Source organism: Bubalus bubalis, chromosome 3 (genome assembly GCF_019923935.1).
Source record: "Bubalus bubalis isolate 160015118507 breed Murrah chromosome 3, NDDB_SH_1, whole genome shotgun sequence".
Lineage (NCBI taxonomy): Eukaryota > Metazoa > Chordata > Mammalia > Artiodactyla > Bovidae > Bubalus > Bubalus bubalis.
The window spans coordinates 162,689,162-162,714,350 of record NC_059159.1 but is presented as its reverse complement, the minus strand read 5'-3'; the positions used below and the strand labels follow the sequence as shown (position 1 = coordinate 162,714,350).

General features: G+C 43.4%; 1 protein-coding gene across 6 annotated transcripts in view; it reads left to right on the top strand.

Moving 5' to 3' along the window:
* Positions 1–4,536: 4,536 nt before the first annotated feature.
* The window catches only part of ECPAS (Ecm29 proteasome adaptor and scaffold), a 111,042-nt gene continuing 90,389 nt past the window's right edge, over positions 4,537–25,189 (top strand). For 2 of the 6 annotated variants that reach the window (XM_044940439.2, XR_006550161.2), the window contains exon 1: positions 4,906–5,546. In XM_044940439.2, coding sequence (XP_044796374.2) covers positions 5,507–5,546 — 40 coding nt within the window. In that variant the 5' untranslated portion in view covers positions 4,906–5,506. Of the gene's footprint in view, positions 4,884–4,905; positions 5,547–5,827; positions 5,847–14,109; positions 14,214–25,189 lie in introns of those variants that run through there. The other 4 variants (XM_044940441.2, XM_044940440.2, XM_044940443.2 and 1 more) reach the window with 4 other exon arrangements.

Here is a 25,189-nt window from a genome sequence, read left to right as displayed (position 1 = left end):
CACGAATACTGAAGTGGGTTGCCATGGGGTCCGTCCTCTAGGGGATATTCCCAAGTCAGAGAAGGAGCCTGTGTCTTTTACGTCTCCTGCATTGGTGGGAAGATTCTTTACCACTAGCGCCACCTGGGAAACTCCTCTAACCACTGGCTGCTGCTGCTAAGTCGCTTCAGTCGTGTCCGACTCTGTGCGACCCCATAGACGGCAGCCCACCAGGCTCCCCTGTCCCTGGGATTCTCCAGGCAAGAACACTGGAGTGGGTTGCCATTTCCTTCTCCAATGCATGAAAGTGAAAAGTGAAAGTGAAGTCGCTCAGTCGTGTCCGACTCTTGGAGACCCCATGGAGTGCAGCCTACCAGGCTCCTCCATCCATGGGATTTTCCAGGCAAGAGTGGGGTGCCATCGCCTTCTCCACTGGACCACCAGGGAATTCCCTATTTCACTATTTCTTGATGTCAGGATTAGCACCATGAGCATCACTTATTCAAGTGAAATGATTTCAGGCTTATGGGGTGGGTAGTGCTTTGGTGCTTTATAAATAACCCCAGTAAGCTTTGCTTTTCAAGTTCTTACAGCTTCTTTTCATAGTTTTCCTGTATCTTCCCTTGTTTTTAGGGTGTATGTTAGAAGTTTTGTCATCCATGTACCTGCCCAGAAGAGTGCCCTCTAATATTCTGCTTCTAATCTACTTTGACTGACTATGGAAGCAAGATTGTTTATGTTCACTGTTTCATAACTGTGCATACATTTAGTGTGAATAGGACCTAGCAGAGGGGAGAATGACTTCTAAGGTATAAAACACATACATTTTTAGTTCTTGGATTTAGTGATGTATTATTATTTTTTTTAGTGGCCTTTTCCTGGCCCCCTTCTTAATCTCCCCGAATTACTTATCTGGTTTTTAAATATAGTTGATGTGTAATATTATGTTAGTTTCAAGTGTTAGTTAGTTAAGTCGCTCAGTTGTGTCCGACTCTTTGCGACCTCGTGGACTGTAGCCCACCAGGCTCCTCCATCCATGGGATTCTCCAGGCAAGAATACTGGAGTGGGTTGCCATTTCCTTCTCCAGGGGATCTTCCTGACCCAGGGATCAAACCCAGGTCTCCTGCATTGCAGGCAGACGCTTTAATCTCTGAGCCACCAAATGTACTACATAGAGATTTGACACGTACATACATTATGAAGTAAATGATCACCAAAATAGGTTTAGCAACTATCTGTCCTAATGCAAAATTATTATATTATTGACCATATTCCTTGTGCTGTATATTATATCCCTGTGCTTATTTATTTTATAACTGGAGGTTTGTACCTCTTAATCCCCTTCACCCATTTTACTGTCTGTTCTCTCCCCTCTGGCATTATGTGCTTGTTCTATGAGTCAGCTTTCATTTTTTCTTTGTTTTGCCTTTTAGATGACACATGTAAGTGAAGTCATACAGTATTTGTCTTTCTCTGTCTTCTTTCACTTAGCTTAATAGTTCAGTTCAGTCACTCAATTGTGTCTGACTCTTTGTGACCCCTGGACTGCAGCGTACCAGGCTTCCCTGTCCATCACCAACTACCGGAGCTTGCTCAACACATGTTCATCCAGTTGGTGATGCCATTTAACCATCTCATCCTCTCTTGTCCCCCTCTCCTCCTGCCTTCAATCTTTCCCAGCATCAGGGTCTTTGCCAATGAGTCAGTTCTTTGCATCAGGTGGCTAAGTATGGGAGTTTCAGCTTCAGCATCAGTCCTTCCAATGAATATTCAGGACCGATCTCCTTTAGGATGGACTGGTTGGATCTCCTTCAGTCTCAAGACTGAAGAGCCTTCTCAAGAGCCTTCTCCAACATCACAGTTCAAAAGCATCAATTCTTCAGCACTCAGTTTTCTTTATAGTCTCTCACATACATATATGACTACTGGAGAAAACATAGCTTTGACTAGATGGACCTTTAGCATAAAGCCACCTATATTCATCCATGTTGTTGCCAATGGCAAAAAATTTTTAATGGCTGAATACTATTCCTATATACATATACCCATTTCTTTACACATTCATCTATTGATGGACACTTAGATTGCTTCCATATCTTGGCTATTGTAAATAATGCTTCTATGAACACTGGGGTGCATGTATCTTTTTGAATTAGTGTTTTTGTTTTTTTCAGGTAAATATCCAGAAGTCAAATTGCTGGATTGTATGGTAGTTCTACTTAAAAAAAATTTTTTTTTGGCTGCACTGTGCCACTTGTAGGATTTTAATTCTGCGACCACGGATTGAACCCTAGCCGTGACAACATGGAGTGCTAACCACTGGACCTCAAGAGAATTCCCCAATTTTCAATTTTTTGAGGAACCTCCACACTATTTTCCATAGTGCCTGCACCAATTTCCATTCCCACCAACAGTCCATGAGGGTCTTTCTTGTCTGTTTTTTAAAATTGAAGTAAATTCTAGACAGGAAGTATCCCAAGGCTACTATTCAAAACCAAAGTGCCTAGTAAGATGATGATACTATTTAGTGGGGAAAATGTACTATTAATAGTTTGAAGGGAGAAGCAACTATTAAAAAAAAGCTTAGAAGCAGCATTATAAACTGCTATAAAGTACTGTATATAATGAAATGTTAAAGCCATTTTCCCCCTAACAATTCCAAGTCTACATACAGAAATATGTGACTTCATAAATATATAGGAATGTTTTACAGTAGCAATTTTGCAGAAACCTAAATGCTCATCAATAGCGGAATCATTAAATTTTGTCATGTACTTATCATGAAGGTTTTCTTTTTTTTGCAAGTCTTTGTAAAGAAGACTATCATGCAGTCATTTAAAAGAATAAGGTAGTTCTCCACATACAGGTCAGAGTGGTTAAGAATGCAAATTCTAGAGCCATGCTATTTGCGTTCAAATTCCTCCTTAACCAATTACTAGATTCTGGCACTTCAGAGTTGTTCCTCAATCACCCTATCTCATAAAAATTCCTACTTCATAAAATCATTGTAAGGGTTAAACGAATTCATCCAAGTAAAGCACTTTAAGTAGTGTTTGGCACAATTAGTATTAGCTATTGTTACTGATAAAGAAGGATACCTGTGATATGTTGTTTGAAAGGTAAAGTTACAGAACACATATCGTAGGATTCTATTTTTGTGAGAATGAACGTACCTATATGTGATTTGCACACATGTGGGAATCTGGAATTTATACATAGGAGGAATTTATAAGTTGCTAACTGGCCTTGTTTGGAAGTCAAAATTACAAACGACTTTTTTTTCTTTTTAAACTTAGATTTTATACTTTGGAGGTCACAAAGAGTCAGATACACTGAAGTGATTGAGCACACACACATATAGTTTGGAGGAGGGGTAGCTTTAAAAAGATCTATTGGAGGTTTTGGGAAATGAAAATTTCCCCATACTAGTCCTTAGTAGTCATGCTATACATTCATAGAAATGATCAGGAAAGGTTGTATACGCCAAGCTGTTAACAGGAATTATCTCCAGTAGGTAAGACGAGGGGATGGCCAGCAGGGAGGTGGGGGACAAACTACATTTTCGATATTGTGTTGTTTGCAAATAGTTCATCGAATTTCGTGTCACCATCAAACAAAAGAAGCAAAACGTCCTCAAAAAAAAGGGATTGGTTAACTTTAACATGCTATGAAGTCATCAACAAAAACAGTGGTGGTGGTGTAGAGCTTTTTGAGTTAACGTGGCACAATATTTACGGGGGGAAAACAGTGATACAGAACTTTTATCACTGAACCCCCTCCCCACTTATTTACTTTGGGGGCTTTATACATGTGTACACAGAGACAAGGCCTTGGAGGATGCACACTCAAGTGTACCCGTTAACCTGTAGTTTTCTCTGGCAAGTGGGATGGTAGGAGGGCGCAAGGGCTTTCTTTTACTTTCAATTTTAAATTCTGAATATTTAAAATTTTTGCAAAGATCGCGTATAATTTCTATAATAAAAGCAATAAAGGACATAAACGTCTTTACTGTTGTGTATCTTGTAACTTTCATAAGTTACATCTGGAATGATACGTATTCATTTTTCAAGACATTAACTAGGTTTTTATAGGTTTCTTTTAAGGATAAACACAATTTCGACTCACTTAGGATCTTAATTTCTTCTTATACACACAAAAAAATGTACCTGATCTTGTACCTAATTTGTTATACCAGTACTATCACTTGAAGCAAAGCAATTATGCAAACGCCTTAGCTAAGTGACGTCACGGACAAACAAGGCGTAAAGTTTAAATCACTATATTCAAACCCAATCACTCGGGTTACCAAAAAGAACGTAGGGATTACAACAAAAATGTAAGAAAACAGCTCCTGTGAGTATACAAACTTGCATTTGAACTTTAAAAAAATCCTAGTTTATTGAACTTTTAGTTGGAGTGGTGATCTTCCCTCACTTGGTAGTCCTAGTTCCTAAGAGCATCAGAAACCTACTCTATGACTGCCTTTAAGTATAAAGGAAGCCCAGCGAGCAGGGTCGGGGGCCGATCGCCGCGCCGGGGCTCGCCCGGGACTGAGTCAGCGGCAGGACTGAGAAGTTCGGCGGGAGGCGCAGGGCGGGGCTTCCTCCCGCCGACTCCGAACCCAGCTTTACTTTTCCGAGTCCACGTCTCTTCCTTTGGACGGGCGTGTTTCTCCAGGTCGGGACCAGCAAACGTGACAGCCACAGACCTTTACAGAAAGAGCTCCGGCCCGGCCTCGAGGATTTCCCCCGGCCGGGGCAGCCCGGGCCAGCTCGGCCAAGCCCCTCACGGACGGCGGCGCCCGGCTCCCCGGGGGCCGAGCTCGTCGCTCGCTTCACTTCTGGGCGCCCGCGTCGCGGCGCCGAGCGCAGCATCCCAGACATGGAGACCGGCTCGGACTCAGGTCAGAGGCCCGCGCGCTTGTTCCGCTCCGGGGCCGCCACAGGCTGCGCGGGCGCGGAGGGGCGGGTGAGGAAGCGGCTAGGCCGGGCCGCCCGCGCAGGCCGCCGCGTGCGGGGTCCGCGCGGGGAGCGCACGCGGGGCCGGCTCCCGCGCGCGGGGCGGGCGGCGGCAGGTGGGCAGGACGAGCCGCGAGCGAGCGAGCGAGCGAGCGAGGGCGGGCAGGCGGGCGCGCGAGGGGCCCGGCGGGGGGGCCGCTGGGAGGATGGCTCAGCTCTTTCTAAATATAAAACCGGCGTGAGTCGGGCGAGCGCGGCGCGGAGCCGCAGAGCCGCCGCGCGGGCCGGGCGCACGGGGGACTCGGCCGACGGACGGCGGCTGCTCCGCAGAGGCGCGGGGCTGCGGGAGCGCCCCAGCTGCGAGCTCGCGGGGTACTGCGAGAGCGACGCGTGCAGCGAGGAGGACGCAGGCGGCGGCGGCGGGCGGGCGGGCCTCGCGGGCGCAGCGCGGCCCACGCCGAGCGACCGGAGGCGGCTCCCGGCCCCCGCCGCACCGCGAGCGGCGAGCCCCCCGCGCCGCCCGTCCGCGCCCTCCCCCTCCGGCCCCTCCCTCCCTCCCCGGCGCAACATGGCTGCGGCCGCCGCCTCCGCCTCCCAGGACGAGCTGAGTAAGTGCCACGGCAAGCCTGCGGCCGCGAGCCGGAGCCGGCGCCGCGCCGGGCCGGGGGAGGGGGCGGCGGCCGGGGCCGGACGGGAGGGTCGGGTGGCGCCGGGCGGGACGGGCTGGACGGACGCACGGGCGGGCGGCGGCTGCGGCGTGTGGGGGGCTGGGGCGCTCGGGCCTGGTGGGCGGGCGGGCCGCCGCCGCCACCGCTGGCGTTTGTAGGCCTCAGCTTTGCACCGTCACGTTGCGAAATTGAAACCGGAGCCCCGGGAGGAGCCCTCTGTGTGCGATCCGCCTCGGCTTGGTGTGTATGGGGGTGAAGCCTAGCCCCCCTGCCCGCGGAGGCTGGGCTGGCGGAGCGGCCGGAGCCCCAGGGTGGCGGGCTGTGCCCACCGTCCCGTCTGACCCCTCCGTAGATTCCTCCGGTCTTGACTGTGGGGCGAGTTCTGGAAATAGCGCTTTCGGGGAGGGGGAGAAGGTGCCGTGTTGTGACACTATGGAAATCAGCGGAAAGGTCAAGAATAGGCGGTGACCCTCAGGTGGAGCAGGAAGGACAGGAGGGCAGAGAGGGTCGCGGCGCTAGCTGCAGGGGAAGCCTCGGGGTGACAGCGCTCTGGGAAAGGAGAGCCAGTGCACACTTGACCTTAAACGTTGCAGTTTTCCGGGGGACGGCGATCCACGTTCGGGGAGAGCGGTGGTCACCCTGAATCGCAGGCCGCTCCGCCCGCCGCCCGGGTTCGCCTCGGTGCTTTGTGGGAAGTGTAGTTCCCGGGCGCCGCAGGCCCACGCTGGGGGTCAAAAAAATCGAATCTTCCTAGGACCTGTAAGATAATTTCTGATTGCGTTTGGTGGTGTTTGGATGTAAAGCTTTAAGTTGAAGTGTTGGGTTTCTCCGTGCTGCCCTTCAGTTTATAATCAAAAACAAGAAAGGTATTATTTAGGGATGCTGTGAGTTTTAAATGGAATGAAACCTGGAACAGGTGTCGCAAGCCTTGGGAAGTTTCTGTTGTTACAGCCCCCTCTCTCAATTTCCATATGAAAGTAGTTGTACACATAATAATAATTTCTGTTTCTTTGGTCTTTGGCTGTTTAAAGCTACTTTAATATGCATGATCTCACTTTTCCCCTCGTAACAGCCTACTAAAGCAGGTAGGTAGAAATTATCCTTGTTTTAAAGAGGAGGCGCGTTTAGAGAGTTAAATTTCCTTCCTGCTTTGACACAAAACTGGTGTAGCAGCAGTGGTGTTTGGTCATTTTGAAGCTGAAATAAAGAATTGATGTGACCCTGGGTAGGATGCAGAGCCTGGGTAGATTGGGTCTCTTGCGGTGGTTAGAGATAGACAGGGGCTGATAGTCACAGAGTTGTTGCTTGCCTGTTATTGCCAAACTGGAGCACCACCAGGCCTTCTGGGGAGGTCAGCTCCCTGATCTTTTTTCTTCCATTTTTTGTTATTGTGATAAACGTACCATGAAATTTACCATCATAACCATTTTTAACTGTACAGGCCAGTGGTCTTAAGGACATTCATATTGTTATGCAACCATTACCACCATTTACCTTGAGAATACTTTTCATCTTGCACAACTGAAGTTCACTGCTCACTAAATCCCTCCCCCTCCTCCTCCCAGCCCCTGACAGCCTCCATTCTGCTTTCTGTCTCTATGATTTTGATGTCTGTAGATATCTCATGTAAGTGGACTCATACAAGATTTGTCTTTTTGTGACTGGCTTATTTCATCTGGCATAATATCCTTAGGGTTCATCCATGCTGTGCCATGTGACGGGATTTTCTTCCTTTTTAAGGCTAATATTCCATTGTATGTATATATCATATTTTCTCATCCACTCATCTGTCTGTCGATGGACACACTGGTATGTTTTATCTGTTGTGACTATTGCTGCTATGAATATGAATGTGCATGTATCTCTTTGAGATTGTGCTTCCAGTTCTTTTGTATGTATACCCCAAAGTGGGATTGTTGTATGATATGATAATTCTATTTTTAATTTTTTTAGGAACTGCCATCCTGTTTTCCACAGTGGCTATATCATTTTATGTTCCCACCAGCAGTAAACAAAGGGGTCCAGTTTTTTTCTAGAACCTTGCCAACCTTGTTATTTTCTGTACTTTTGATAGCAGCCATCCCAAGGAGTGTGAGGTGGTCTGACTTTTTAAATGGTTCCACTGCAAGATACCTGAATTCGTGTTATACCACTAAACACATTAAACTGTTAATTACTAGTTGGAATGGGGAATAAAACTTGAGGAAGAATTGGATCTCATTCTTAAGTGGCTGATGTATTTGTATACGTGCAGTGTACTCCTGTACATCAGGTACCTGTTAACATGTTTGTAGTTCTTCTGGTTAAGAAATTTATTGGCTTTAGCAGCTACTGGAAAAGTTAGGAGGAAGTTATTCCAGTCCTTGCCTTTTCATTGTTCTGTTTGGTCAAATCCCCAGTCATTGACTACAGATGTCTGTTGACTTGGTTTCTATGTTTAAGGAGAGATTAAATACTTGGTAGTTTATACCTTAGAATAATTTAACTTGAAATTACAGTCATAATATACTGCACATATATATAAGGAACGTAAATCACTTTCAGTTTCAGAAAGGCTGTAATAAAAGGAGAGATGGCTGTAAAAAAAAAAGAAAGAGCTAAGTATCTGAGTATTTGCTGGTTGTTATTTATGACTAGTAGATGATGTGTGTGCTGGATGCTTAGTCGCTCAGTCGTGTCTGACTCTGTATGACTCTATCGACTGTAGTCCACCAGGGTCTTCTGTCCATGGGATTTCCCAGGCAGAAATACTGGAGTGGGTTGCTGTTTTCTTCTTCAGGGGGTCTTTCGGACCTGGGGATTGAACGGCACATCTGCATCGGCACACGGATTCTTTACTATCTGAGCCACCAGGGAAGCCCCAGTAGATGATAATAAAAGCAAACTACTATATGCCAGCACTGTTCCCTCCCCCCGATATTTTATAATAAAAATCTTCACAAACATATAGAAAAGTTGAAAATAAACCTTCATATCCCACTACCTAGATTCTACATATGATGTTTCACATCACATATCTGTCCGTTTTCAAGCCACACTTTAAAATGTTATTTTAATTATTTTGTTATTTTTGTTTAAAAAAGAATTGTGGTAAGATGCACATACGTAACAAAATTTACCATCTTAACCGTTTTTAAGTGTACAATTCAGTGGCATTAGGTACTCAATGCATCTTATTTTGATGGGTTTCAAAGTGAATTGGAGACAGCAGTGCCCTTCAGTATTTCAGCACTAGCGTTGTTTTAAGTGCTTTGTATATATTGTTTTATTCGTCAGTATAATCCTAAGAGGTAGGTAAAGTTATTACTGCTGTTTTATGGCATGGAAAACAGGCATTTTAGACTCCCAAGATCCCACAGCTAGTAGGTGGTAGAGTTAGAGTTGGATCGCAGATGGCTCACGGGCATTGGTAGCCAGGCTTTAGGCTGTACCTCGGTGTACCATAGAGCAGCAAGCCTCCACCTTTTGGGCACCAGGGACCGGTTTTGTGAAGACAGTTTTTCCATGGACTGGAGGTGGGGAGTGGTTTTGGGATGATTCTCATAAGGAAGGAGCAAACTAGATCCCTTGCATGCACAGCTCACAGTAGGATTTGCACTTCTTTGAGAATCATATGCTGATCTGACAGAAGGCGGAGCTCAGGTGGTAATGTGAGCGATGGGCAGTGGCTGTCAATACAGATGAAGCCTGCTTGCCTGCAGCTCACCTCCTGCTGTGTGGCTGGCTTCCTAATAGGAAACTGGAGGCTGGGGACCCCTGTCGTAGAATGTTCATGTTGATGAAGAGATGAAGTCAGATGCATTCCTAAATTCTCAGCTACATGTTACTTTAATCCAGTTATCTGACTGCTTTTTAACACTGCTGTGGGTGACAAAAGAAGTCTGCTGATGGAATTAAAATACTATTGAGAAGAAAGAGGAAGACTACATGTAAAGAGATATGTCAGGACCAAACTGTATGAGTTGTTATAGATTATACTAGAAGGCAATGGCAACCCACTCCAGTACTCTTGCCTGGAAAATCCCATGGACGGAGGAGCCTGGTAGGCTGCAGTCCATGGGGTCACTAGGAGTCGGACACAACTGAGCGACTTCACTTTGACTTTTCACTTTCATGCATTGGAGAAGGAAATGGCAACCCACTCCAGTGTTCTTGCCTGGAGAATCCCAGGGACAGGGGAGCCTGGTGGGCTGCCGTCTTTGGGGTCGTACAGAGTCGGACACGACTGAAGTGACTTAGCAGCAGCAGAGTAATATGAACAGTTTTGGTCCTCAGGTGTGTTATTTTGAGATGTGAGGCTGGTAACACTGCTTTTCTATAGATTTTAAATCTTTGCGTTTTACCATTGCACTTGGAGTGATATGCATGTTAAAAATTTAAATGGCATCTGTAGCTCTCAGTCGTATCTGCTACCACACTCTAGGAGCTCCTGAGGAGGAGAACTGATGGGTAGGCTTGTCTTTTACTCTTCTCTTTCTCTTCTCTTTTCTTTTCTCCCTCTCCCTCTCTCTCTTTTTTTTCCGAGTAGTGTCATGGAACGGTATCATGTATGAAGGTTGCCAAAAGGTAAGCAGGATAATCTTGGGTTGGAATTTGTTAAAATGTTTTATCCTTGCATAAACATCCTGCCATTGTCAGTTTGAATCAGGTGATTGTAATAGAACAATGGTAAAGCTAATGTTTATTGAGAGCTTACTGTTGTGTTCTGATCACTTTGTATATATTAATTGATTGAATCCTTACAACCCTGTGACTTTGGTACTGTTATTGTCTGGTGGAGCTGTCCTCATATTACAGAGCTGGGGCTTGAACTCAGATTCTTTGATTCCAGAGTTTATGTTAATCCCGTGCTACCGCTGTACTGCTGTCTCTGAAAGGGAAACTACAGTTTATAAGAAGATCAGCATGGCTTTTTCCCCAATGTCTTGCTAGCCTCCAGAAGAAACCTCTTATAGTGTATAAAATGTTATAAGATTCTGATGTTCATTGAATAGGACATAATAGATTTTTGGGGAAGATGCTGAAATAGAGAACGATTATTTCTGACTGTTAAAGGCAGTTCTGAAATCTAGTTTGTAAATTACTTAAGATCACAGTCTGTAGTTTTCTTTCTTTATATTTAGGGTAATGTAATTGTTTGGAATGGGATGAAATTCAGTGCAAGGCATGTGGACTAGTTTTTCCTCTAATATTATCCTCTGCCAGTGCATGGAAATGTTGACATTGTAGTTATATTTTAGCAGTGGGTAGGGAGATTTCTGACTGAGGGGAGGAGGCATTTGAGACTTTTCACCTGGTCAGCTGTTCATTGGTTTCATATTTTGGGCTGTATAATTCTAAGGCATCCTTAGAACCTGATCTTCACTGGGGTAAAGGCAACTCCGGAAGGAGCAACAGCCTGGACTCTCAAACACATTGATGCTACTCAACTTGACCACTTGACACAGCCACTTTAGTTTTCAAATGTTGGCTAGATAGTCATCATGTCATATGTCTTCTGAGCGAGTCTGTGCCAGTGCCAGGCATCTTAGTGGCTCTTTTAGGGAATGAGACGGGGAGGCTGTAAGTGTAGCTGTGTGGGTGAACATGAGTCTGAGCACACTGAAACAGCGCCCGAGAGATGGCTGTTTTAACGGCAGCCATGCATGCAGCTGAGCTGAACTGTGTAAACAGGCTAAATCAAGCCAGTATCATCTCTGTTTTGGTTACTTAGCCAAAAAGGAAGGTTAGAATGGAAAATAGCAATGGTATTTCTGCTTTTTATAACTTGTTGTTTTTCACTTCTACCTCATCTTGTTTTAAATTCTGCTTGCACTAACTTGTAATATTTCATAAGGGCCAATGTAGGCGAGAATAATCGGCACTGGGGCATTCGACTTTGTTCAGAAGGTAGATGTTAAAATTGTAGGCACTGCCAGTGTGCTCAAATGGTCTGATCCAAGTTGCTGGTCTCGGGTTTCAGTCCTGGCCAGTCTCTGCTGTGATGCTTGCTGTCTTACAGGCCTTGTTTTCCCCACACATTTTCGGGTTCAATAAGCAGACTTTAAAAATGGAGTGACTAGCTTATGGTCCTGGCCTCATAGAGCTTATCATTCAGTGTCATTTTTTTTGTTAGTTGCTCACTCATGTCTGACTCTTTGCAACACCATGGATTGTAGCCCGTTAGGTTCCTCTGTCCATGGAATTCTCCAGGCAAATATACTGGAGTGGGTAGCCATTCCCTTCAGGGGATCTTCCCGACCCAGGGATCAAACCCTGGACTCCTGCATTGCAGGCAGAGTCTATACCGTCTGAGCCACCAGGGAAGCCCCGGTGTAGAGGCAGGTTTATATATAAATATAAATAACTGATTGAAGTATGATATGAAAAATGTCTAACATAATTCTTTAGAAATGTCAAGGAGTGAGAAATTGTAGTCCAGGTTAACGGAACATTACTTGAGCTCAGACATAGAGATTGAAAAATATGTATTTTTAGAGAAAGTTCAAGTGAGTCTGATATGTGATGGCTGCATGAAATTCTGGGAAAGGAGTTAAAGATTGGAGTTAAGATACTTGGCCCTTTCTGCCTTTTACAGTTTGAGATCTTGAGCAAATTATATTACCTTACTAAGTGTCTGTTTCTTTCCCATAAGAAATGCAGTGTTGTTAGGCTTAATATACATGTTAATGCACTGTACAGACAGCTAAATTCTATATAAATTATTATTCTTGGTGAGGGATGGTGGTAGGAAGTAAAGCTGGGAAGATAGGTTGGGACTGGCTTGCATAGGAACGCCAACACAACTAGTCTGAACTTTGTTCTGTAGACAGTAGAGGACCATTAAAGGCTTTTAAGCAGGGAATGTAACAAGAGTAGATCCTTTTATAAGTTTAACATGTGGCTGTGATGTTAACATTGATTGCAAGGGTCCAGAGACCAAGAGCAGCAAGGCTAAAAGGAAGGTAAATATTACAGTAGCCAAGTTAGCAGAAGCTTAAGGTCTGAACTGGGATAGTGGAAGTGGATTCGACAGGTAATATAATCTAAAATCCTGAAAATAGGCAGAAACTATTGGCTGAATAGTAGGGAGTTATTCATTGGAGGAGTTAGAGATGATTCTAAGAATCTACCTGAGAGATTACAAGGAGAGAGAATGTGGCCTCTAGACAGATTTTGGGAGTTAAGAATAGAGATAAGAGAGAACAGGTTTGTGTTCAAGAAATAGTAAATCATTTGTTGAATGAATGGGTTAAATTATTGAGGCACCCATGTTGAGTTGTCTAGGGAGACTGTTTCGAATAGTGACTAAAACCTCTGGCCTTGAAGTCAGAACTAGTTTTGAATCCTGACCTTGCCACATTTTATTTTTTGTAGGTATTTATTTGGTTGCGTCAGGTCTTAGTTGCGACTTGCAAGCTTCTCTCTGATAGCATTGCACCTGGAGCAGGTGGGATCTCAGTTCCCAGACCAGGGAACCAACCTGCATACCCTTCATTGAAAGATAGATTCTTAACCACTGGACCACTGGGGAAATCCCTGCCGTTTTTAAGTTTTAATGTCAAAGGACCTAACCTTTGGGCCTGGATTTCTCATTTGTAAAGTGGGATAACAGAGCTATTTTACAGGGTTGTTCTAAGAGTGGAAAGAGATGATATACGCTAAGGACTTTGGTATAGTGCTGGGCACATGGGTTGCAGATGTGTGGGAACTTTGATTCAGAGGCTTGGGAGAATGTGGGGTGATGTGGACAGATTGTCCAGAAGACAGCTGTCTGGGGCTATGCATAGATAAGGTTGAGAGGAAGTCAGAAAGAACCAGGGAAGGGGATCAAAAGTGTCAAAAGAGGGCAAAGGTTTCCCAGGGTAATGACTGTCAACCATTTACATTCTCAATTGTTGTAATGTGTTAATAACATGTGTGCCCACCCACTAATGCTCTTATAAAAATATGGTATAAATCAGACACTTTGTTCTAATTGTAATATAAAGTTTTGTATGTTTATGATATATATGTACACGCACAATATGTATGTTTATTGGAGTTTTTTAGCCTTAACTACCAGTATGTGTGTGTGTATATACATATATATGTATGTATATATATATATAAAATATATAAAGTATTAGCGTATTACTTCTACACACTCAATTTTTCTTTAACTTAGCATACTTGATTTACAATGTTGTGTCTGGCGTACAGCAAAGTGCTTGTTATACATATTCCTTTTCATGTTATTTTACATTATGGTTTATTACAGGATATTGAATATAGTTCCCTGTCCCATACAGTAGGACCTTATTTCTACACACCAAATTTTATTTATGGACATGTTCCTTACTATTTCTCCAGTTTGGTAATGACTGTAATTTCCCCCCTTATTCTGAATTTGCAAAAGCAGGGCATGCATCAAAGTAGGAGATCTTAGCATAAAAATGAAAATTGCTTATTTTGTTCTTTTAAATGGTAGCTATAAATATAAATCTTTTAATTGTTTTTTTTTTCCTGGTGTTCTAAATAATAGATTCTTTATACAATTGCATATGTACGAGTGGATGAACATACCATTGGTGATCCAGAGGATTTTTGTCAAGACTGGATAAACCATGTATCACATTGATTGTAGAGGTTAGTAGATTTAGTTCCTTAGGATGTGTGCATTTTTTGTAGTAGCATTTAAAAATGCATAAATTTATCAAGTAGCTTTCCCCCACAAGATCTTCATGGGTTTTTCTCCTCTGACTGTCCTGAGAGAACCAGTGAACTTCCTATTAGTTTTTATTTATGTGAAGCTTCTAGTCTCTCGTCATCACATAAACATTAACATTTAAAAAATTATCAAGAAAAAGATAAAACTTAAAGGTGTTGCTTAGCAGTGTGTGCAAGGAAAAGGGTATGGGTGTTAGTTCACAAGTAGTATTGTATACCACAACCAAAAAAGCATGACTTTATGTGCTCCAGGAGGGTCATCATGGGTTTGTTTTATTTGTGAAAAGAGGTATTGAGAAAGGCATCATCATGGTAATTGGGTATTCCTAATTCTGCCAATTTGACATGCACTGTGATGGAAAAGCCGTTAATTCTGCTTCATTCTGAGGCTGAGCAAGAATATGGTGTCAGGTTCACTCTTGGGTGACACTGGATAGTCCTGTGATTGAAGCTCTAAATTCAGATTGTAATTCTCTGATATTATGAGTTCAATATCCATGAGTACCTGAGATTTTGTAGCTTCAGTCCAAAGGTACATTTTGTTGCTATCTTTCAATTTAACTACTGGATTCCTCTTCGCCCAGGTCATTCTACTGTTTCTTGGTGTGTACTTTGCTGCTAATGGTGTATGATGCCTTAATTCATTTAGGTGGAATTTTGAGTGATGGAATGAATGGAATATTTTATAAACCAAAGTTCAACTTTAGAATAAACTTGAGTTTATTTTTGCTATTTCACATATTTTGTTCCATAACAGAAAAGTGGAAAATTGAAAGGTTGGGTAAAGGGTTTAGGAGAGAAATGAGGACATTATTTGCGCCTAGATTCTTCGAGCTTTTGGGCCTACATGGATAGATGTGTTAATTTACAATAGACTGAAGGCAAGCAGGTCAAACCACAAATGCTGGGATTTAAATAATGACTTAAATAAAAAGCTTTCCAGAGTTTACAGATCCAAGTGAGGGTTGTTGTAAGTAATTAACTGCTTTGGGTGGATCTTAACCAGCACACATTTGACTTTTATGCAGTCTGACCTCTTGCATAGTATGTATCATCTCCTTTAAGCCGACTTTCATAAGCTGAACTAATCTTTCTGCTCATCAGTTTACTAACACTGATTTCTGACTGGGCCTCTGCCAGCGACTATCTCTGGGGAAAAGGGCCTCTTTGGGGGTTGGGAGTGTTTGTGGGCCTCAGTGCATCTGGAGTCTGGCGCACGTTCATTAAATCCAGGGTACAGGTGAGCACTGCTGTTTCTTCACTTGACCCAGCCCTGCCAAGCCAAGTGTGATTTCTTCCACCCCACCCTCTGTGTGTGTGCTGTTGCAGGGGTTGGTCAGCGGGGGAGTGAGGGGCTGTGTGTGTGTGAGCAGGGATGGGAGAGCATTGCTCTGGGCTATTATGGGTTGGTAGTGGGCTTAAAGTAGCCTGACATATGCAGATGGCTAGGACTTTTGAAGTAGCTGAAGAAGGCTGGCCACTTTCTGCTTCCCTGGAAAGAGTCTAGTCACTAGTGCATCCTGATGCAGGGGTTTCCACAGGGGAGTGTCTGCTTGGGCCCTGGGGGTATCTAAGGCTGGTGGGTTGGGGAACAGGAAGATGGCTTGTCTGATTGCCTTGGTTCTGGGGTGAAGGAGTCTCAGCAGGGACTTTGTCAGCTGGAACCTCTTGCTCAGGACATCATTGCCTGAGAAGGTTCTTATCTACTGCCTGCTGGGTTCTCAGGCTGCCCTGGCTGGGGGAAGGCAACTGCCGCAGGCACCATGGTGGATTATCTTCCACTGGGAATGGATTCCGCACCTCCCCCTCCCCCCATCGCCCCCCTGACCCCGCCCGTCTTACTATATTTGTATTTACTGCTGGACTCCTCGACATTTTCAATACATTTGTGTTTAATGAGTTCCTTTAAAAAAAAAAAAGTGGGAAATAGGGGCAAGCTTGTCTTTAAAACACTGAATGACATCACAGTTGTAAGCATTAATTCCCAAAGAAGTATCCTACTGATCTCATTTAGATTTTGCCAAGTATTAGAGTGACATTTGGTGACCCAAAATGGTAAATAGAAATCAGTAGATGTGAAGTTGTTCAATCGTGTCCGACTCTTTGCAATCCCATGGACTGCAGCCCACTGCAGGCTCCTCTGTCCATGGACTTTTCCAGGCAAAAGTGCTGGAGTGGGTTGCCATTTCTTTCTCCAGAGGATCTTCCTGACCCAGGGATCCAACACAGGTCTCCCACATTGCAGGCAGACGATTTACTATCTGAGCCACCTGGGAATTTCAATAGATGATGTGGACTGTCCCTACCAGTTAGTATGTGGTTAGATTTTTTAATTCTGGCAGATTGATCTGCCAGAAGAGATTGAGTGTTACATATAAAATCTAGATTCCAGCTAGGGCGTCCTTCTTCGTAGTTTTAGCCTTTATCTCCTAATTGCAGAGATTGTCAAAGTCCAGAGGGACTCACTGCACTATGCCTGCACTCTATCACATTCAATTTTTGTGAATTTTTTACTTTAAGTTAATGCTTTTCTTAGCTTCTGGGCCCCATTTCTGAAAAAAAGTGTTTTGGTTCCACCCTTGTCAGTTTGGACATGAAACCCATGCGTTTTGCTGGTGATACACACACACACAGACAGACACATACACATACACACCCTTGTTAATTTGGACATGAAACTTACATGTTTCACTGGTGACACCCACATACACACAGATACACACAGACACATAGACACACCCCTCTTTCCCTAAGCATTTCAGGAATTCACTTAGCTCTAAAGCAGCTCTTAACTTTTAGATGTAGTGAGTCATGGGGAAAGGCCTTGACTTTCTGCCCTTTCCTGGTCTGTCCTCCCCTTCCATCTTTCTTTTTTTCTCCTATCCTTCTCTTTGCGATAACTTCTGTACCCCTCCTTATTTGTAGCAGAACAGGTCTGTCACCTTCAAACCTTCTGGATTTCTCTCCACCTCTTCTTTTTTTAAAAAAGCCTTAAGCACTTACGATATTAAAAACATACAGTCCCTTTCCGAAGAGATTCTGATGTCATGTGTAATGAACTGCTACCAATCCCCTCCTTTCCTTTGCTGCAGAGTTATCAACCGAAATAGCTTTTCCAGTGCATGAGGAATTAATTTTGCATACACCCAACAGGTATTTGAGCAGCTTCTTTCTGTGAGGCGCTGCGTTAAATGCTGGGATACTAAGAGACGAAGTCACAGTGTCTCAACCTGCAGAGTTCTGGAGATGGATGAACAAATGGGTACCATTATGTGGAAGTGCATCTCACAGAGCTGTACGGTCTTGGGAAGGAAGATTGGCCAGTGGCAAAATGCACAGCGAAAGATAACAAGTGCCAGGGGAGATAGAGAAAAGGGCTTTGAGAGTTTGTTGAGCCAGAATGGGATGTGTAAGTGTGAAGCATGTAGTATTTGAGCTGGACCTCAAATGGAGAAGAGTTGGGTAGGTGGAGACAGAGAGATGGTCAGGAGAGGTTGGGAGAGTATTCCTGGATGAGGGACTAGGTCGAAAAAAAGAGCTGGGCAGAAAGAACACAGGGTGCACTTAAGCAGCTCTTGCAGTGTGGACGGCTGGTGGGGAGTAGCGTGATGCATGGTCGAGAGGGTCCTTTGTGCTGGACTGGTCCACTCTTAGGGAGGACTTCCTGTCTCCTTTGATATTCACCCCAGGCATATGCTACATGTTCTAGCTGCTACTTACTTTTTTAATGTCCTTTTTTCCCCTAAGATTTTTTTTTTTTTTTTGATGCGGACCATTTTTAAAGTCTTTTAATCTGTTACCATATTGCTTCTATTTTATGTTTTGGTTTTCTGGCTGCAAGGCCTGTGGGATCTTGGTTCCTTGACCAGGGATTGAAGCTGCATCCCCTGCCGTGGAAAGCGAGGTCTTAACCACTGTACCACTAGGGAAGTCCCTTTTAATGTACTTTAATGGACGTAGATCTGTTTTTTTTTTTCCTCTTGGCAAAGACTGTCCATTTGCATTTGGACCCAGTGGTAAGGTGAATTTCCCTGACGGCTTCCCTGGTGACTCAGACGGTAAAGAATCTGCCTGCAATGCGGGAGGCCTGGATTTGATTCCTGGTTTGGAAAGATCCCCTGGAGAAGGGAATGGCTACCCACTCCAGTAACCTGGCCTGGAGAATTCCATGGACTGTAGAGTCCATGGGGTCACAAAGAGTCAGACACAACTGAGCAACTTTCACTTACTTATCCGGTGGTAACTTGGTGTAAGCAAAAATGGGATACTTACTATAAGGAATCAGGGAGTCTTATGGATATAAGAGGGGCTCTCAGGAGGGGTTTGGAACTAAGAATTAGAGGTCCTCTAGTTCTTCCAGCTTCTCTGTGCACCTGAGGAAGAGATGGATGAGTCAGGGGCCATTCCTGTCACATTGGCTGTGGTCAGGGTACAAAGTCATGTTGTACATAGTTGTCTAGCAAGGCTTAGCGTCATCCCCGCCCGCTTTCTCCGCCTCAGCCTTGCTGTAATTTAGCATTTCAGAAGGAGCTTTGGGTTTGCAGTTGGACCAGGAGGTTGAATCCTAGCCCTGCCACTTCCTACTCAGCATTCTCAATGACTTCTAGGCTCTGTTTCCTCATCTGTAAGTTGAAGCGAATATTACCTACTTCAGTAAACAGTATTAATACTTTAGAGGGAGGTAACTGTGTTCTGTTGTGCACTTGGAGGTTAAAGACCTCTCTTGGTTCAACTTGTGACTCTGTGTCATTAGCTTTGACCTTTGGCAAGTCAGTCAGGATCCTGAGCCCATTTTTTTCATCTACAAATGCAGACAATAGCTGCTCACCTCACAGGGTTTTTCTGAGGCTAAAATGGCCATATAAAACTGCTTTTTGACTGTAATATATTCACATACATGTGAAGCAGAAGAAATTGAATACTTTTAGGGAGTCTGTTTCCTTGTGAAATTATTCTTTAATAGTCTAGTGTATTTCAGTGGTAACTTGACAGATCTTTCTCAAAATATCCTGTAGTGTTGGATTGTTAATTGATTAATGATGCTGTGAGCAGTGGTCCAAGTATTTTCAGCTTTCCCTTTCAATCTCATCTTCCACTTCAGGCTTCTCAACCTTATTTATAATTTAAAATTTGCTTTCACATTCAGAAAAAAAAATAATGTTTGTAGAGAATTTAAACAAATGTAAAGAAATCTGAAACCTGTCCCCCTGGAATAACCATTTTTCTCTTTTTAATTCACACAAGTAATTCATGCTCATGAAATACTGATAAATTAGTAATGACATAGAATTAAACCAGCAAGCCAGAAAAGAATCCTCTGAAATGCCACCACCTGGGGTAATTACTACCTTAAATATAGTCCTTGCCCCGGTCCTTTTGACAGTAATGCTTTTCTTGCATACTTTCTAAGGAATGTTTTGATGTGTAAGTTGTCATGAAGAGGTGATTCATCTAAGGAATGAGAGGTACTGCTTTTTCTTTTCAAGGAAATGGCAACCCACCAGTGTTCTTGCCTGGAAAATCCCAAGGACGGGGGAGCCTGGTGGGCTGCCGTCTATGGGGTCACACAGAGTCGGACACGACTGAAGTGACTTACAAGCAGCAGCTTTTTCTTTTCTTCTTTCTTTTTCATTTTTTAAAATATTTTTTCCTTAAGTGATAATATGAGTGAAAGCCACCTTGTCTAGTTCTGTGAGAAAATAGCATTTCTTCCCTGACTCAGAGGCCAAAGTTATATTTTTTGGAGAGCTACGAAGAATGAGTGATTTATCTGGACAGTTTTATTTCTCAAGGATAATGATATGTTTTCAGAATTATCCGTGACTAATGGTAGATAACACTGAAAGGAAGCCCTTAAACTTTTCCTGGGTTATTTCTTCCTTGAGGGTTAGGAGGAAGGAAGATCCTTTCTGTCCCTTTAGCTGGAGAAATTGAAGATAGGTGAATAATAAGAATCAGAGAATTATTTAATGAAAAGTGAATGAATATATTTATTCTTAGTAGATTTTTTTTTCCTACATGAATATAATAGCTGATATAAGCTAAACTGAAAATTGTTTATTTGGGGATTTAAGAATCTCTGTTTCTGATATGTTCCCCTCGATACTAAGTGTTTTTTAGAGGCTTTTTTAGGTTTGCAGCAAGACTGACAGGGAGGCACAGAGGTTTCCCATATGCCTCGCCCTGCCCACCAGATGGCACATCTCTCACCGGGGGTGGAGCCACACTGACACACCGTAACTGCCCCTCTTCTGAAGTGCACACCCTGGTTGCCTCTCGGTGCTGTGTCTTCAGTGGGTTTGGACAGATGTATAATGATACATATCCATCATTGTAATATCGCAGAGTATTTTCACTGCTCTACAATCCTCTGTGCTTGTCATATTCATCCCTCCTCCCCTCTTCCTCCCTGGCAACTGCTGGTCTTTTTACTGTCTCCTTTTGCAGAACATCATATAGTTAGAATCATAGCATGTGGTGTTTTCAGATCGTCTTCTTTCACATAGTAATATGCCTTTAAGGTTCTTCCATGTCTCTTCATGGTTTGACAGCTCATTTTTGTTGAGTAATAAGTAATATTTCATTGTGTGTACTAGTTTATTCATTCACTTGCTGAAGGACCTCTTGGTTGCTTCCAAGCGTTGGCAGTAAGGCTGAACGCATAAAGCTGCTGTAAACATCCGTGTGCAGGTTTCTCTGTGGACATGTGTTTTCAGCTCCTTTAGGTAAACACCAAGGAGGGCACTTGGCGGATTGTATGGTAAGAGTGTTTAGTTTCCCAGAGCGGCCGTGTCAGTTTCGTTTCTAACAGTAAATGTTCTTGTTTTTGTTTTCCCATATTCTTTTATGGCTCCTTTCAAGTTTTAAATTTCTTTATCCTTGAAACATGGATTCTTTAAAAAAAATTTTCTCTGTATGTTATTTTTCCTGAAAGAAATATATTTTTACTGAAGAATATTTGAAAAGTACATGAAAATATAAAGAAAAATTACTGATATATTTTCTTTTTATATAGTATAAAACAGTTATTATGGTATGTATGTATATTCTTTTTTAACATAATGAAATATTTCAAGTATGAAGAAAAATATATTGAATAATCTTAGAAACAGTTATGTCCCCACTCATCTTTGTCAGATCTGTACATTTTTTGCTGTTCACTTCAGGTCTTTTATTTTTTAATAAGACTAAACATTACTGATAAGATTCAGACTCCCTATGTTACCCCATACAAATTTTCCTTTTTTTTCTCTCCTCTCCCTTTCCCTTCTCTTTCACCTAGGGCTTGTCTTTCCTGTGCAGTGTATATCATAAGCAATACACACACACACACACACTCTGAAAAACTTGACATGAGTGGAATTATAATGTACATATCCTGCAACTTCGGAGAAGGCGATGGCACCCCACTCCAGTACTCTTGCCTGGAAAATCCCATGGATGGAGGAGCCTGGTAGGCTGCAGTCCATGGGGTCGGGAAGAGGCGGACACGACTGAGCGACTTTACTTTCACTTTTCACTTTCATGCACTGGAGAAGGAAATGGCAACCCACTCCAGTGTTCTTGCCTGGAGAATCCCGGGGACGCGGGAGCCTGGTGGGCTGCCATCTATGGGGTCTCACAGAGTCGGACACGACTGAAGCGACTTAGCAGCAGCAGCAGCAGCAGCATCCTGCAACTTGCTTTCTTTGTTTGACCTTAGTTTTTAAGATATTGTTATGTTGGTCCATGTGACATGTGACTCTTGAGTATTTTCATCGTTATATGAGCCTGCCACATTTGCTTTATCCATTTTCCCGGTAACTGACATTTAGATTGTTTCTGCTCTTTCTTTCATTTACTGACCCCGTGGCAATGAACAGTTTCTTTCTTTTTTTAAAGTTTTTATTTATTCACTTATTTTTGGCTGTGCTGGGTCTTTGTTGCTTTGCACAGGCTTTCTCTAGTTGTGACAGGCGGGGGATCGTCTTTTGTTGCGGTGCGCCGGCTTCTCGTTGCAGTGGCTTCTCTCGTTGCAGAACATGGGCTCCAGGCACGCAGGCTTCAGTCGTTGAGGTGCATGGGCTTAATTGCCCCGCAGCATGTGAAGTCTTCCTGCACCAGGGATCCAACCCATGTCATGTGGCCCGCATTGGCAGGTGGATTCTTATCCACTGTGACACCAGTGAAGTCCCGAAGCAGTTTCTTACAGGTGTCCTTGTGCTTGTCTCTCCCTGGGCGTTTTTCTCCAGGACAGTGATACAGAAGTTGTTTTCTGAGGACTGGGGAATTATGTCTTGCAAATAGGGCACTTGTGGCAGAATGTAAATCAACTCTCACTGTTATTTTATTTAACATTTCTTATGCTGGTAAGACTTTCCCAGTGAAGGAAGAAGGGTTACTTCTGTCTTAGAGGGCTGGTGGACTAGATTGACTAGCACTGCTCTAGAGTATATTCCCCTGGAGTAGAGTTGCCAGGTTGAACGGATGTGCCTGTTGAGCTACAGTGGAGACTGCTTAACTAGAGACTTGTTGCTTGGAGATTGTATCAGTGTACACCGCATGAACAGTAAGCCTCAGTTCCTCTTGGTTGGTTTCCAGTCCTTGCCAACATTTGAAGATTTTTTCTAACGTGAAGTGAAAGTCGCTCAGTCGTGTCCAACTCTTTGCAACCCCATGGACTGTACAGTCCATGGAATTCTCCAGGCCAGAATCCTGGGGTGGGTAGCTTTCCCTTCTCCAGGGGATCTTCTCTACCCAGGGATCAAACCCAGGTCTCCCGCATTGAAGGCAGATTCTTTACCAGCTGAGCCACAAGGGGCCCGTTTTTCTAATGCAAAAGGTGCGAAATTGTATCTCATTATTGTGTTACGTTTGCGTATTCCTGATCAGTGTGATTGAGGATCTTTTTATGTGTTGTTAAATATATGACTCTCATCTCTGAATTGCCTGCTTATGTCCTTTGTCCATTTAAAAAGTTTGAATTAATTTGCTTTTCCTTGATTTGTAGGAGTCTTTGCTCAAGTTCTTTTCATTTAAAAACATTGTAGCTATTTATAGCTTATTCTTTTACTTTATGGTGTGTTTTATGATATTTTAAAATCTTAACCTATTAGCCTTTTGTGTTTTGTATTTGAACTTTAGTGTTCCCTTTTCAGTTTTCTCTTAAAAGCTTTACACTCTTGCTTCTTATACTTGTGTCATTTATTTACCTGCATGGATGGAATTTTTAGTTTTTTTGTTTTTAATACAGGCAAGCAAATTTTTTCCAGTTCTTCCTGACTAGTCCATTTTTTCTTTCCTTAGTTCTCATGACCTCATACTCAGTTTTCTTCCTGTTTTTGTGTGGTGCCTGTCCTTCCCTTTCTCAGACTCTCCTTCCATCCTCAAATGCTCTTGTCTTGAGCAGTCCATCTCAGGCCTTTTGCTGTTGTTTTCTCCTTCAGATACCATACATGTGTGCTAAGCATGAACACCAGCCTCACCTCTTTCTTCTCTACTCTGTACCCATGCCCACCAAGCTCTGGCACACAGTAGGGTTCCGATTCATGCTGGAATGAGTGTGAGTGAACGAGTAACCTAGATAGGGAGTCTGCTTCACAGGGTGAAAGAAGCAGGGTGCTGGGCCTGAGAGGAGGAGAGAATCTGGAGGAGCAGGCAGGAGGAGGTCCATTATAGGTTGACACGTTTGGACTTAGCTTCTTATTCATAGTAATGAGCTTTCTCTGGTGGTGTTTTCTTACCTTTGAATTTGTACATTTTCCCATTGTCACAGATACCACCTGAATCTGGCAAATTCTTATGCCCTTCTGGTGATTCTCTCAAACAGGGCTCCTTGTAGAAGGTGCAGTGTACAGGGATCCTGCCCTATAAAACGCAGGTCATCACGGTAGACAGTTGCATGGGTGGTGGTGTTCAGTTGCTCAGTTGTGTCTGACTCTGTGACCCCCATGGACTGCAGCATGCCAGGCTTCCCTGTCCTTCACTATCTCCTGGAGTTTGATCAAACTCGTGTCCATTGAGTTGGTGATGCCATCCAACCAGCTCATCCTCTGTTGCCCCCTTCTCCTCATAGGTAGGCAAAGGTTTTTAGACTGAATGTCAGAAGACCCCGTTCTAGTTCATACATGGCTGTAATTACCTTTGTGATCTTAGGTGACCTTAAAATTCACGGTGCTTTTGAGTGTTCAACAGTGTTTCAGTCCTCTCTAAGTCGAGTAGAAACCTTTCTTTGTGCAAGTTTCAAAACAAATTTTTTTTCTTGACTTGGGCAGTAGTTACATAGGTGTTTATAATAATTCATTAAATTACACTTACATCTTGCACACATTTCTAAATGTTTTATTTCACAATGAAGGAGATTTTAAAAACCCACAAAAGACAAGGCTTCTTTACATCCCTCATGAGCCAAAAAAAATTCAAGTTGGATTAAAGACTTGGATACAGAAAGGAAAATCGTAAGAGCTAGAAGAAAACACAGATAAGTGTGTGTGTGTGTGTGTGTGTGTGTGCGCGCGTGTGTGTGTGTTGGAGTTGCCAGGACCACCCCCAGGCTCCGTGACTTGCTGGGATTCACAGGACTACGCACTTACTTGTACTCATGGCTAATATTTATTACCATGAAAGGATAAAAAGCAGCAGTCTGGAGGAAACCAGGTGCATGCTTCTGAGAGTCCTCTCGCAGTTGAGGCACGTGGGACATGAGTAATTCTTCAGCAGTGAGTTAGGAACTCACACAAGTTATGACAGCACGTGTGAAGTGGTGTCTGCAGGGGAGGTTCATTAGAGACTCATTACTGAAGGCTTTTATTTGGTGCTCTTCACATTGGCACCTTCTGCCTAACACGTTGCAAAATTCCAGATTCTCAGGAGGAAAGCATGTGGGGAGCATACCGCATACTGTTTGCACCAACGGT